The sequence below is a fragment of the Schistocerca gregaria genome, chromosome 3 (genome assembly GCF_023897955.1).
Source record: "Schistocerca gregaria isolate iqSchGreg1 chromosome 3, iqSchGreg1.2, whole genome shotgun sequence".
Classification (NCBI taxonomy): Eukaryota; Metazoa; Arthropoda; class Insecta; order Orthoptera; family Acrididae; genus Schistocerca; species Schistocerca gregaria.
Window position 1 is genome coordinate 869449949 of NC_064922.1, and position 12551 is coordinate 869462499.

Consider the following 12551-nt stretch of genomic DNA (forward strand, 5'->3'; position numbering starts at 1 on the left):
ATACATTTTGTCTCACTTGAAGACCATTGCACAACAAGAGCGGCACATTATCGGAAGAGTGTACACATCCCGGATTTCCTGCAGACACAGTTCTGCTGCGCTACAGATATCAGGTGCATCACAGTGTGGGAATGAAATGGCACTGCAACTGGAAAAGTATTTCAAAGTTGAAGTACACAGGATAGTACTATTCTTTTGGGCAAAACATCTAAATGACACCCAGATTAACCATGACATTCTGATGGTATATGGACCGCATGCAATGTTGTGTCCAACCATAGTGAAATATTGCCTACAGAGTGACCAAGGCCACACAAACATAGGTGATGCTGATAAACAAGGAAAGTTATCAACACCAACCACAGATAACGTCCAAGCAATCGAGGAACAGCAGATTCACAGCAATCACAGATTTTCCAATGATGAGGATGTTCACAAAGTGCTTGTCAAATAGCTCATGACCAAGGAGCAGGTTTCTATACTCAAAGAATTGAGTGATTGCTAAAATGTTCCGACCGTTGCTTACAGAGGTTTCGTTTCTATGTTGAATAATAGTGTCACATATCTCTACCACTTTGAAGTGTAGTTCAGCATTCAAAAGAAGTTACTTGGCCCACAACAATAATAAGGAAATTACTTTTTAAAGTCCCTTCGTATTATCTAATGCACTTTAGTATAAATACATTCACATGTTTGTGACAACTTAATGTATATATATTTTTTAAGTGAAAATATGTTTCACATTTTTTACATATTCCATATCCCTGAAGATCATTTCACTTATGATCTGTGAAAGAAACCATGGCATATCTGTTCTCCTGTACATTCATATTATGCATTTTTGTTTTTATGGAACCGTAAGGATTATACTGGATCAATAGAAAAAGTGTATGTATGTTTCCATCTAGGGCATAGAGTTCAACTATCAAATGCATAATATGCTGTTTACTATTGCCAGAAACAAATTTTAATCTTTTTCAAAACTATGTAACATCTATGAAAGCAGAAAAAGTGCTAAACTGAATAACAAAATTAAGGCCCTGAGCTCCATGTCCACACTAAACAATTATTTGCTTAGTCAGTGCCAAGAGAAGACAATTTACACAATGGTCTTCTAAGATGTCCTTACCTGCACCTTAATACAATATAATTTGTGGTTGTAGCATCCAACAACAATGGCTGATTGGTGACAACACAGAACAGGACCAGATTTCACCTTGTCACCAGCAGAAAATACCCAAATCAGGCTGCCCTGTGTTATGTCAACAGCATAAATGTTACCATCATAACAACCTGAAACACACAAATGCCTTAGTACTTTCTGTGTCTCTTAAAGAAAATGTGATAGAAGATGATTCAGCAACTTAAACTACGGAACAAATGTGATCCATGCACATTAAGAACTCATAAATTCACAATTTTTTTCTGAAAATACTGCACAGAGGCAATAAGTAACAGCAGTCCATTAAAAAATAAAATAAAATAAAATAAAATAAAATAAAATAAAAAATAAATAAATAAATCGTATACACTTATTGTTCTCATTTCTGTAGACTGTTTTATAAAGGGAAAATATTCAGTTTAAAATTCTATCAATGATTTGGACATTACAGATGGAGAAGTTCACAATAAGGCAATATTATCATTCAGTAAGTTAAAAACTCAGTTACAGGTGTTCAGTTTATCAATGACTAACTTTTCTGATGACCCAATGAAATCAGAAGCAATTATTTGGGCTTTTTCATCTGTTGGACAGTCTGTTCCACATGGTATAAGTTTTCAGGCTTCTGGAACAAGTATCTAATGCACAAAAGATAAATAGACATAGTAAAAAGGCAGTTAATTTCTGTTTGTGCATTAGTACTTCAGATAAAGATAAATAATGTGTAAAAGGAGTGTTAGCTTTTCTTTCTACTTAGTTAATATCATACAGGGCGCAGCAAGCGTAATTTGACTTGCGTAGTACAATGACGTACTGCAGGGATGTGCACCAGCTCGTGCCGCATTCATGTACTAATGAGCTGCCATTTAGAGTGTGACAGTGAAATGGAGCAGTGGAGTGCACAGCATCGTGCCTTTGCTGTTGAAAGTTATTTCAAGAATAACGAATCTGTTATTGCTAACCTGCATCTATTTCGGCAACATTTCAACTTGGGACGTCACGGGAAAGTTCCAGAAGGACGGACCATTGTGAGGTGGGTAGGTGCATTTCAAACAACAGGTTCTGGCAAACCGGGAAGAAGTAAAAGAACTGTGCAGACACCAGAAGCCGTGGAAAATGTTCATGCTGCACTATCGCGTAGCACAAAAAGATCTGCTTGTCGTCACGTACAAACTGTGCTTATGTCCGATCAGTCATTCAGGAGAATATTGCACAAAGATCTCCATTTTCACCCATATAAGTTGCAGATTGTTCAGGAAATTTGGCCTTGTGACTGGGTTTCATGCAAAACATTCTGGTTAACCATGCGTGATGTCCTTCACCAAAATCCACAAATGTTGCACACCATCCGGATGTCAGATGAAGCTCATTGCGAATTATGTGCCAGCTATCACATTTCAGTCATTTCATGAGGCTCAAGAATACTGAGAAGTATTTTTTTATTTATTACATATATTTAATTTTGTTTCATATGGGTCCACAGCCTCAGTATACAGGGTGCAGCAAAAGTCAGTTAACCAAAAATGCTGTACATTGTGGTTTACACAAAGTAATTTGTCCTATTAAAAGTGTTCAAAGTTTCCTCCATTGTTATCTGGACATTTAACACACCATTTAAACACTGATTTTGAGTCACATAACTCCTCATTATTACTAAAAAGTTGTCATATTCTTGTTCAATCAAAATCTCTACATATTGCAAATTTAATAGTTTTGTAGTGAAAACATTATCTTCCAGTATCTGCCATATTGAAAAAAACAGAGAGTGAGGTCCTGTACGCTTGGAGGCCAACTGATTTTACCCTGCCTTCCCACCCATTCTTAAAAAAAACTGTCAGCCAAAAACACAAAGAGTTATAACCCTTTGTGGGGTGGAGAGCTGTCTTGTTGTCAAATGAGGTTGTTTTGTATAGTCTCAAGTATAGGGATACTGTGTAATTAAATAACTTCTCTTAACAAATCAACATACTTTTCTGCCGTCATGTTTCCACTGAAAAAGTATTAGGCCTGCCATTCCTTTGTTACACATTTCAAACTGAAACTCCAAGAACATTTAACTTCTCCTCAATAACAAATCAAGGATTTTCAAGCAGCTGAATCTGTTAACTCTTACACTTAATTAAATACTTGCTTCTTTAGACCACAGGATTGTTTTGTAAAAGTTAGGATCACTTTCACTGCAGATCACACACCACTTACAGAATTCATAGCTTTGATCTGGATCATCCTCATTTAGGGCATGTAGTAAGGTAGATACACAAGGCTTCAGATGTAGTGTTTTTAACAACTGTAGCTCCTTAGAAGCTCTTTTTGCAGATTTCTTGGATGATTGAACAAATGCCTGTGTAACAAGCTGAAGATTTTCTTTAATCGTTGCCACTTTGGACAGCCACTGTGTAGTAAGCCAGCTACAGAACCTTTTACCTAGAACCTTCAATTTAATTTTTAGATAGTTTGCCTGCATGGTGACTGTGTATGCAAGAATTTTTCAATTAATGATTGTCTTACATCTTCATAATTTCAACAAAATTTCCACCATATCTGTAAAGCAAACGCTCATTGTTCTGTAGACAATTTGTTGTTCCTTTGCTTTCCACACTCACAATGAATGCACAACTGATGCCAAGGCTCAGATTGTCATTTGTTAATAACAAACCAGTTCTGCCATAACTCTTTAATCAAATTTCACTATTCAGAGGTTTCACAATTTTCAATATGGGGACTATTACTTAATTATTAAGCTAAAACATGACCATGAACTGAAATGCACAGCTCTTGACTGACTAATGCCACACCCAGTATTTTTAAAATAAAATATTGCTGTATGGGCTGCAAAAATTTCAAATTTTAGCTGCTACTAGCCGATTTCAAATTTTTTGCATTATCAAGTTCATTTCAGATAATATCTATGTAACACCTCACAACAGATGTAGCATGCAAACCAATTCACCAGTTCACATGTGAGTCACTTGTAACCACTAATGTGATCATACAGAGTTCACACTGTATCATGCACCAATGTCAAATTTACTCTCACAGTATGTCTACATGCAGACTCTGTAGGGAAACAGTGCAACGTGTTTTTGTAATTGACTCTACAAGTGGCAAACAAGTCCCATGCTGTGGTAGCCAACCACTCACATTCTCTGCAATTCTGCACTAGTTCTAGGCATCATTTGAGGTGATACATGTTGTTTACCAATTGTCTGGATTGTTTTTTCTTATACCCCAGGTAGGAGTGGTCACATTATATCCTAAGCAGGAATGGTCACCTTATGAGGACAAGTATTTACAGTAAGGTCAAACTGCAGAATTATGTAGTGACACATCCCAGCACATAGCAGCAAACCTGACCAATGCTAATAAGTAACATTTCTGACGATTATCAGTGCTGACACTGTGTAAAAGTTTTTCCCCATGACTTCTCTTTTTGTTGCCAGCATATCAGTTTCAGTAGAAAAGCAGGCTATGTACTTTAGTATGGGTGTTCCCTCTCTCTGTACAGCATAATAAAAGTTGTGTACGTACAGCCACCAAAAGATGCCTCTTTTATGTCATGTACAACTACCATTCACTTATAATCAGGTGTCTCAAACCTCATCTTCTTTGTTGTGCTGGATTTGTCGGTTGAGTATATATCTGGTCTTGATGCATATTTCACTTTTGGATTTTCCTTTCATCATACAATGCATCCTCAGGTTGTCGGTAACTTGTGCTGCCACTGATGCACTTCATACACAATTTGCATTGTTGTGTGAACAAGGCCTGTGGAAAGCAGTCAACTTTCCAGCTCATGCTGTCTCAAGACAGACAACAAATTCAATATTTTGCAAATCCTGATTTTGTTGGCTATGAAGGATGAGGTTAAGACTGAAGTGGATAGGGTTAACAACAAGTTCTGTACTCAGATTCCTACAGTCAGTGGAATTCACCATTAGTGGTGGTCAAGAAATTTGGGGGCTCCCTAGGATCTTGTGGAGACTTTAAGAAAATCATTAACACTCACATGGAAATTTATTCTTATCCATCACCTAGTTTGGGTGAACTCTAGAACTTTCAGAAGGTAAATTATTCTTCAAAATCTTATAAAAACACTCAGAAGATATTAGTCCTGAACATGCAATTCAGACTATATCAACATAACAGGATGCTCTTTAGGGCGACTAGTGGTGCTCCCATTTTCCAAAGGTCTCTTGAATGGACTTTTGTCAGCATTCTGTATTGGTTGTAACACAAACACACATTTGTGCATTTTGTTTGTTTTTGCAGCTCTTGTTTAGAAATGACTTAAGTTTAATTTTTCAAAATGTGCCCTCTTTCAGCTTTCAACCACATAATATGAAGAGGCTATTCAGAATATGCCTTTGTCTAAGTCCATTAAGGACCTTCAAGTACTTCTAGGAAACATGAACCACTATGTGAGCTCTATTCCCCACCCAACCTCCATGATCTGACCACTCAACCATCTCTGTAACACAAAGGTCCGAAGAATGACATCAGGTTTTTCAGAAGTTAAAATCAGCCCTCCAGTCAGTCCCCTGTCTTATGACTTACCAGCCCCATTTACCACATGGAATCTGGGTGGCTTGGCTTCATAAGTTAGAGGACGGGAGAAAGAGGCCAATCAAGTACATGTCAAAGATGCTTACTCACTTACTCCAACTCAGGAGAATTATTCTTAGCTAAAAAAAGAAGGGTTGGTCATCATTTTTTGGTGTCCATAAGTTTTGCATTTTTGTGTGGTTGTCATTTTCACCCTATCACTAACCATAAACCACTCATGTCACTTTTTACCCCAATGTTAATTGCCAGAGTGTACTGCAATGCCTTCATTGTTGGGCTCTCTACTAGCTGATTTTTCAATATTATTTATTACTTGTACTATTTAGAGAATTTCCGCGTAAATTCTAGAACCACTTGGCCTTCTACCATCTCAAACACACATATTTTAAAAATAAGTGTGAGAGAGCCTATCTACTGTGTGTCACATGTCTCTGTGTGTGTGCAGGTCCGAAGTGTGTAGTGAGGCAGGTGTGTAGTGAGGAGACTTTCCGGCAGTCGTTCTTCCCGTGAACCATACACGACAGGAACAGGAAAGGGAGGTAATGACAGTGGCACATAAAGTGCCCTCTCCCAAACACCGTTGGGTGGCTTGCAGGGTATAAATCTAAATATAGATGAGAAGACTGTAGACATGGCGGTCGAATGGCACCAACAAGTACTTGTCGATAGGGCCAGGGAAGTTCTAATGAAAGAACACGGCAGCCCCAAGGAACTTCTGTGTAATTCAGTGCTGTTTTATAACTTTGAATATTGTAGTGACGAAAAAACAGGTGAGTTGAAAAAAGATTTTTAGTACCTTATAACACAGACGTGCTAGAGGCAAGACTTGTTCATGATTTCCGTGGTTGTAGAATCAACTATGTGGCAATTGTATCTTATTTTGTGTCTAACATGAGGCGACGCGGGTGACTTACAAGAAGTCTAATGTTTATGTGAGAAGTGAGAATTTTGTTCTTTATGGAAGTTGAAATACACCAACAGTGAACTAAAAGTATTCTTTGAGTACCTACTTATTTCATGAGTAGAGAGGGAGAGTGAGAGAGTCATATATATTCCTTTATCTAGCATCATTCTTCGGAGAAGAAGTTTTTGGAGACTGATGTAGCTGGATATCCAGAGAAGAAGATCGGCTGTGCATACCAAGTAAGTCTACGCGTGTAAAAGAAGTGAGGCTTCACACATTCTTGTTATCAAAAACATTAGATGCTGCTTCCCAGCATTCTAACATGAACACAGTCTCACCTTCTGGTAGGTCTGGATCTTGAATTTGACATCCAAGAAACGATTTGCTTTTTCAGTTACACAGCCAGCTGGAGTAATTGCTCAATGTACCCTATAAATTTCCATGACGTTGGTAAAGTGTCTCTTCACACCTGCTTCTTCAATGGGTCATTCAATGTGTCTAGCAGTTGAGTTGGCATCCCCTTCTCTCCAGTGCAGATCTCCTTGGCCTTTACTGTTTTTATTATTATTATTATTATTATGATTATTATTATTATTTTTCCAAAACTGTAGCACTAACTTCAGGTTCAGCAGTGTGTGACGCTCCATATAGAAATCGATGAATGGTGTCACTGAGCCGTGAGGACATCCCTGTAGCTATAGCATCCAAGTAACACACAGTAATTTAGTTTAGATTCTGTTTTTCAAATGTAGTTATGCAAAGAAGTGAATTGCACTTCTGTATTTTACTGTGTAGACTGGTGTTCACTCCATTACTCTAAGTTTGTTGCGTAACTTTTAGTGCATTCTTATTGTGTGAGGCAACTTCCTTTGGTAAAATAGACCAGAGGTAGTGTAAAACAGAACTTAGAATGCACTCACTGACAAGTCACATACTTATTGTTGTATTGATTGAAATGGATAGGGACTGCACCTGTTGTGTATGGATGCAGGGGAACTGGCCACTGCCTGTAAACAGCTGGGAGCTGCATTGGCCATGGTTGATAGGCTTCAGGCTGCTGCCCTGGGCTGCAGTAGCAGTGGGCCACATGAGATGAATGCTCTGGCACCTCTGGAGCCTATCACATCACATGGGACACAAGATGCTGTTGCATCTTCTGATTCACATGTCACTACTGGTCAAACACGTACCCAATGGTGAGTGATGAACGGTACTGGGGTTGAAAATCTCTAGATGGGAGATGACAGTGGATACTCATCAAACAGCTGCCCCCTTATGCCCTAACAACAGGTTTGAAGTATTGCCCACTGCTGAAAGTATGAGGGTTGTTTCAAAAGTAAGGTTCCCAACTCTGTACCCTTACTGTGCATGCTGCAATGTGAAATCTGGAACACCACAGTGTTTGCCAGATCCTCCACCATCAATTCCAACAATCAGCGTGGCTCTGCAATGGTCAGTCAGCCTGACAGCCATAAGCGATCATCACCGTCACCGCTATGTGTGAAATTCGTGCGGTCATCTGATTTTTGCACGCAAGAAGGTTACCACCTGTAGATATTCATCGGCAGTTGAGTGAAGTATATGGGGAAATGTGTATAAGCATTCAACACATCTGTAAATGTGCAGGGGGTTTACCAACAGCCGTACAGATGTCCACGATGAACAACGAAGTGGGAGGCCGTCGATCTCCGACGAAGTTGTGGTGAAAGTTGAGGAAATTCTGCTCGATGATCGGTGAATCACCATCTGGCAACTGGCTGCTGAAATTCCTGAGGCTTCTAAAGCTTCAATTGACAGGATAATGAATGAAAAGCTAGGCTACCACAAGGTGAACGTGGGCTGGGTGTCACATACGCTTTCAGAAGTCCACAAACAGCAGCGCGACGACTGTGCTCGGAAGTTCTGGAGTGAATGCGACAAGAATAAGGAAGACTTCCTTGATTCCACTGTTATGGGGGATGAATCGTGGTGCCATTACATTACTCAAGAAAGAAAACAACAATTCCGCAAATGGAAACAGACTGGATCGGCACTAACAAAGAAGTTTAAGCAGCATCTGTCAGCAGGAAAAATCATGGCATCGGTGTTTTGGGACCAGCATGGTTTGCTGCTCATTGATTTTTTGCCTAGAGGGACCACCATAAACTCAACAGGTTATTGCAAGACCTTGAAAAAGCTCAAACGAGCAATCCAAAATCGTTGTAGGCAAAAACTCAGCAAAGTTGTAAGGCTACATCACGACAATGCCCGTACACATGTGTCACAACAAATAAAGGATTTAATTGACAGTTTGTCTGGGATGTCATTGACGATCCCCCTTACAGCCCCGATTTGGCACCCACCGATTTCTATCTATTTTCGAAATTGAAGGAGCACCTAGGCGGTCTACAATTCCAGACGGACAATGGAATGCAAGAAGAATTTTCCAGGTTTCTCAACAGGTTGGCGGCAGACTTCTTTGAGGTGGAAATGCAAAAGTGGATTACTCAACAGAAAATTGGGACTATGTGGAAAAGTAGCTTAAAGATCAATGTTTCCAATGGTGTAATCGTTTTTTTGAATAAAAAGTTCCTTGAGTCTAAAAAAAATGTGGGAATCTTATTTTTGAAACAACCTTCATACATATGAGCCAGCATGGCATACCTCACCTATTGGGAGACAGAATCAGATGCAAATTTCTCGATCACCACTATCAGGTGGAGATGTGTAGAAGCCTGCACCTATTACGTCAGGCATGCACTACACAGAGGAAGTAGCTTCCAGGGTAGGGGAGTACGTGTTGGGTGCACACATGGGTTTTTTAAATACAGAAACCCCTCCCCAATCCAATAATATGTGTTCTGAGTCAAGACAGGGTAGCATCCAACAGCAACTGAATTTACACTCTCACTGGAATGTATATCACAAAAATAAGTTGTACGCTGGTGGTGGATATGTGTTTATTGCAACAAAAAACATTATAATATCTAACAATGGAAAATCCAGAATGGAATGTAACAATATAATGAAAAGGATAGTTGCTACTCACTATATAATGGTGGTGCTGAGTCATAGAAAGGCAAAATAAAAAGACTGTCGGAAAGTTGGCTTTTGGCCAGCAAGACATTTCTCAAAAATAGACAACATACACACTCACACACACATTCACACGAAATTAACTGCCACACGCATGACCATAGTCTCTGGCAGGTGGAGGCAGACTGCGAGCAGCAATGCATTATGGGAGATGCAACCGGATGGGGTTACGGAGGAGGCTGAGGCAGACATGGGGAGGGATAGCAGTGTGGGAGTGCGGTACGGTATGGTGCTGTTCTCTCCTTTTCCACTATCCCCCTCCCTCTCTCACCCTCCATCTTACCTCCTGACTGCACCTAGCTGCCTGACTCTCCATCTCATCCCTGCATGCTCCCAGCCCTCTGCCCCTACCCTGCTGTCCCTCCCCCTCCCCGCCCCAGGCTCTTCCTAACCCCCACCTGGTTGCCTCACCGATAATGCGCTGCTGCTTGCAGTCTGGCTCCGGCTGCCATAGACACTGGTCATTTGACCGTGTGTGTGTGTGTGTGTGTGTGTGTGTGTGTGTGTGTTGTCTATTTTTTACAAAGGCCTTCCTGGCTAATAGCTAACTTTCTGACAGTCTTTTGGTTGTGCCTTTCCGCGAGTTGTCATCTACGCTGTATGGTGAGTAGCAATGTATTGTGTTGAATTGTATTTCATGCAATGCAAAATAGTATGGGTGAAGATAAATGTTAATGGTGGATCAAGCATGAGTATTTATTTGTCTATAGACCCTTGCCCCAGTGACAATAGTGGCAGAGTATATGAGGGAGAAACTTGGAAAATATTTTGGGTAATTTTCCTGCTTGTGTTATAGTTTTAGGTGGAGCTTTTATCTTACCAGCTATAGACTCAGAGATTTAAGTGAGCTTACAAATAGTAGAAACAGAGAATTGCGTGAAATTGTTCTACGTGCCTTAGCCAAAAATTATTTTGAGCAGTTTGTCAGATAACTACTTAGACCTGCTGGTGACAAACAGACTTGAACTTTTGAATTGTTAGCACAGGACAGAGAATCAGTGACCATAAGGCCACTAAAGCAGCAATGAATGTGGCTGTATATAGGAATACAAAGAATGGTAGGAAGGAAGGTTTTTCGATTTAGCGAGAGTGACAAGATTTCAGATTACCCAACAGATCAACATGAAAATTTCTTATCCACCACTAACAATGTTGAACATCAATGAACAAAGCTCAAGCGCATCACACAATACACTTTTGAAAAGTATGTGTCAAATAAAATTGCAAAGGTTTCCTTGGAAAAGACCTACCTGGTGTGACAACCATGTAAGAAATCTGCTACAAAAATGAAGAGAGCTTCTCTGCAAATTTAATTTCAGCCAAAGCCCCACAGAAAAACAAAACAAAACATAGGTAAAATTATTGTAAGGAAGGTCATATGTGTAGTGTTCTATGAATTCAAAAGTAGATTCTATCTACTTGACAGAAAATCCTAAAAGTTCATGTCTTACATTAAATCAGTAATCTGGCCAAAGCTATCTGTCTGACAATCTGGTGACCATAACGGAATTGAAACAGAGGATCACAGAAAAGGCTGAAATGCTGAACATCACGGTAGAATAGTGTAGTTCCTCCTTCAAATAATCATACAAATGACAAAATGATAAATATTGAAATAAGTGATCAAGGTTTCTGACATCAGCATGTTGTAGAATTTTGGAACACATTTAACGCTCCCATATTATAAAATTTCTAGGGACTGAAAATCTCCTCTATAGGAATCAACATGGGTTCCAAAAATACCAATCGTTTGAAACCCAGCTCACTCTATTCATTTACAATACCCAGACAGCAGTAGATATTGGCACCCATGTAGTTGCTGTGTTGGTAGATCCCATGTTCCTTGACTTCAAAAAGGCATTTGAAGCAGTTCCGCATTGTCAACTAATGAACAAAATATGAGGGTACAGAATATCAGACCAACTGTGTGGTTATATGCAAGAGTTTTTAGCAGATGACACACAGCATGTCATTCTGAACAGTGAGAAATCTTCGGATGCAAAAGTAACTTGGGGCATGCCCCTCAGGAAGTGTTATTGGACAATTAATTCTCACAATATACAGTAAAGGAGAACGTGTATAATTCAGAAAACTTCCCAAAGTCGTACTAGTATTTCAGTCCTGATGCATCCAATACAGTTTTATATACTAATCTTTCGTAAAAAGCAAAATATATCAAACATGGAAACAGAATGAAAATTTTAAGACTTAATTAATAATTCATTGCATAATGTGGGAAAGATATAAATTAGTTATTCACGACTCCATAGAGTGAGACTGGGTTCTAGTCTATCCATGATCTTATTTTATCTGTATAATGGACAAGCATTAAATAAAAGCTAAGAGTGCTGCTTTTAGCACAAAGACTGTTCAGCCCTGAAAATGCTGTTAAGTGGTGCAAAACCAAGAAAAGATGTTGGCTGCAGCACAGTGCTGTGGGTGTGGCTTCAAACCATGCTGCTCCATGCAACAACAAACAAGATATGCGCAGTGTCGGTACATCAAAGGAATTCGTTCATGAATGCTATGTTTGTCAGCGTTTCTTGTTTTTCATTATTATTGATGTGCATGGGTGCATAATGGAACATTGTTCTGCACCTATGAACAGTGTGCTGCAATCTGCACAATGGAAGAGACGAGTGCTGTTCCATTAAGCAATGGCTTTACCCGGCAAGGTCAAGCATACCAAAAAAATGCATTACCCATACTATTTTCTACCAGTTTCAGTTGACTAGTAGTACTTTATGTGATAACATGATCTTGAACAAGAGTATGTGTTGCTAATACTTGATTAAAATATTAGGGTAATTGAAGCAAATGAGAAAGGCAAACTCTTTGTCCGCAAAA

The 12551-nt window shown here is 39.3% G+C and overlaps 1 protein-coding gene across 1 annotated transcript in view; it reads right to left on the reverse strand.

Annotated features, from left to right (window-relative positions):
* LOC126355640 (beta-alanine-activating enzyme) overlaps positions 1-12551 on the reverse strand; it is a 152454-nt gene that overhangs the window by 21259 nt on the left and 118644 nt on the right. The window contains exon 11 of the mRNA XM_050006004.1: positions 1130-1293. Within this exon, the coding sequence (XP_049861961.1) occupies positions 1130-1293 (164 nt within the window). The remainder of the gene's footprint in view (positions 1-1129; positions 1294-12551) is intronic.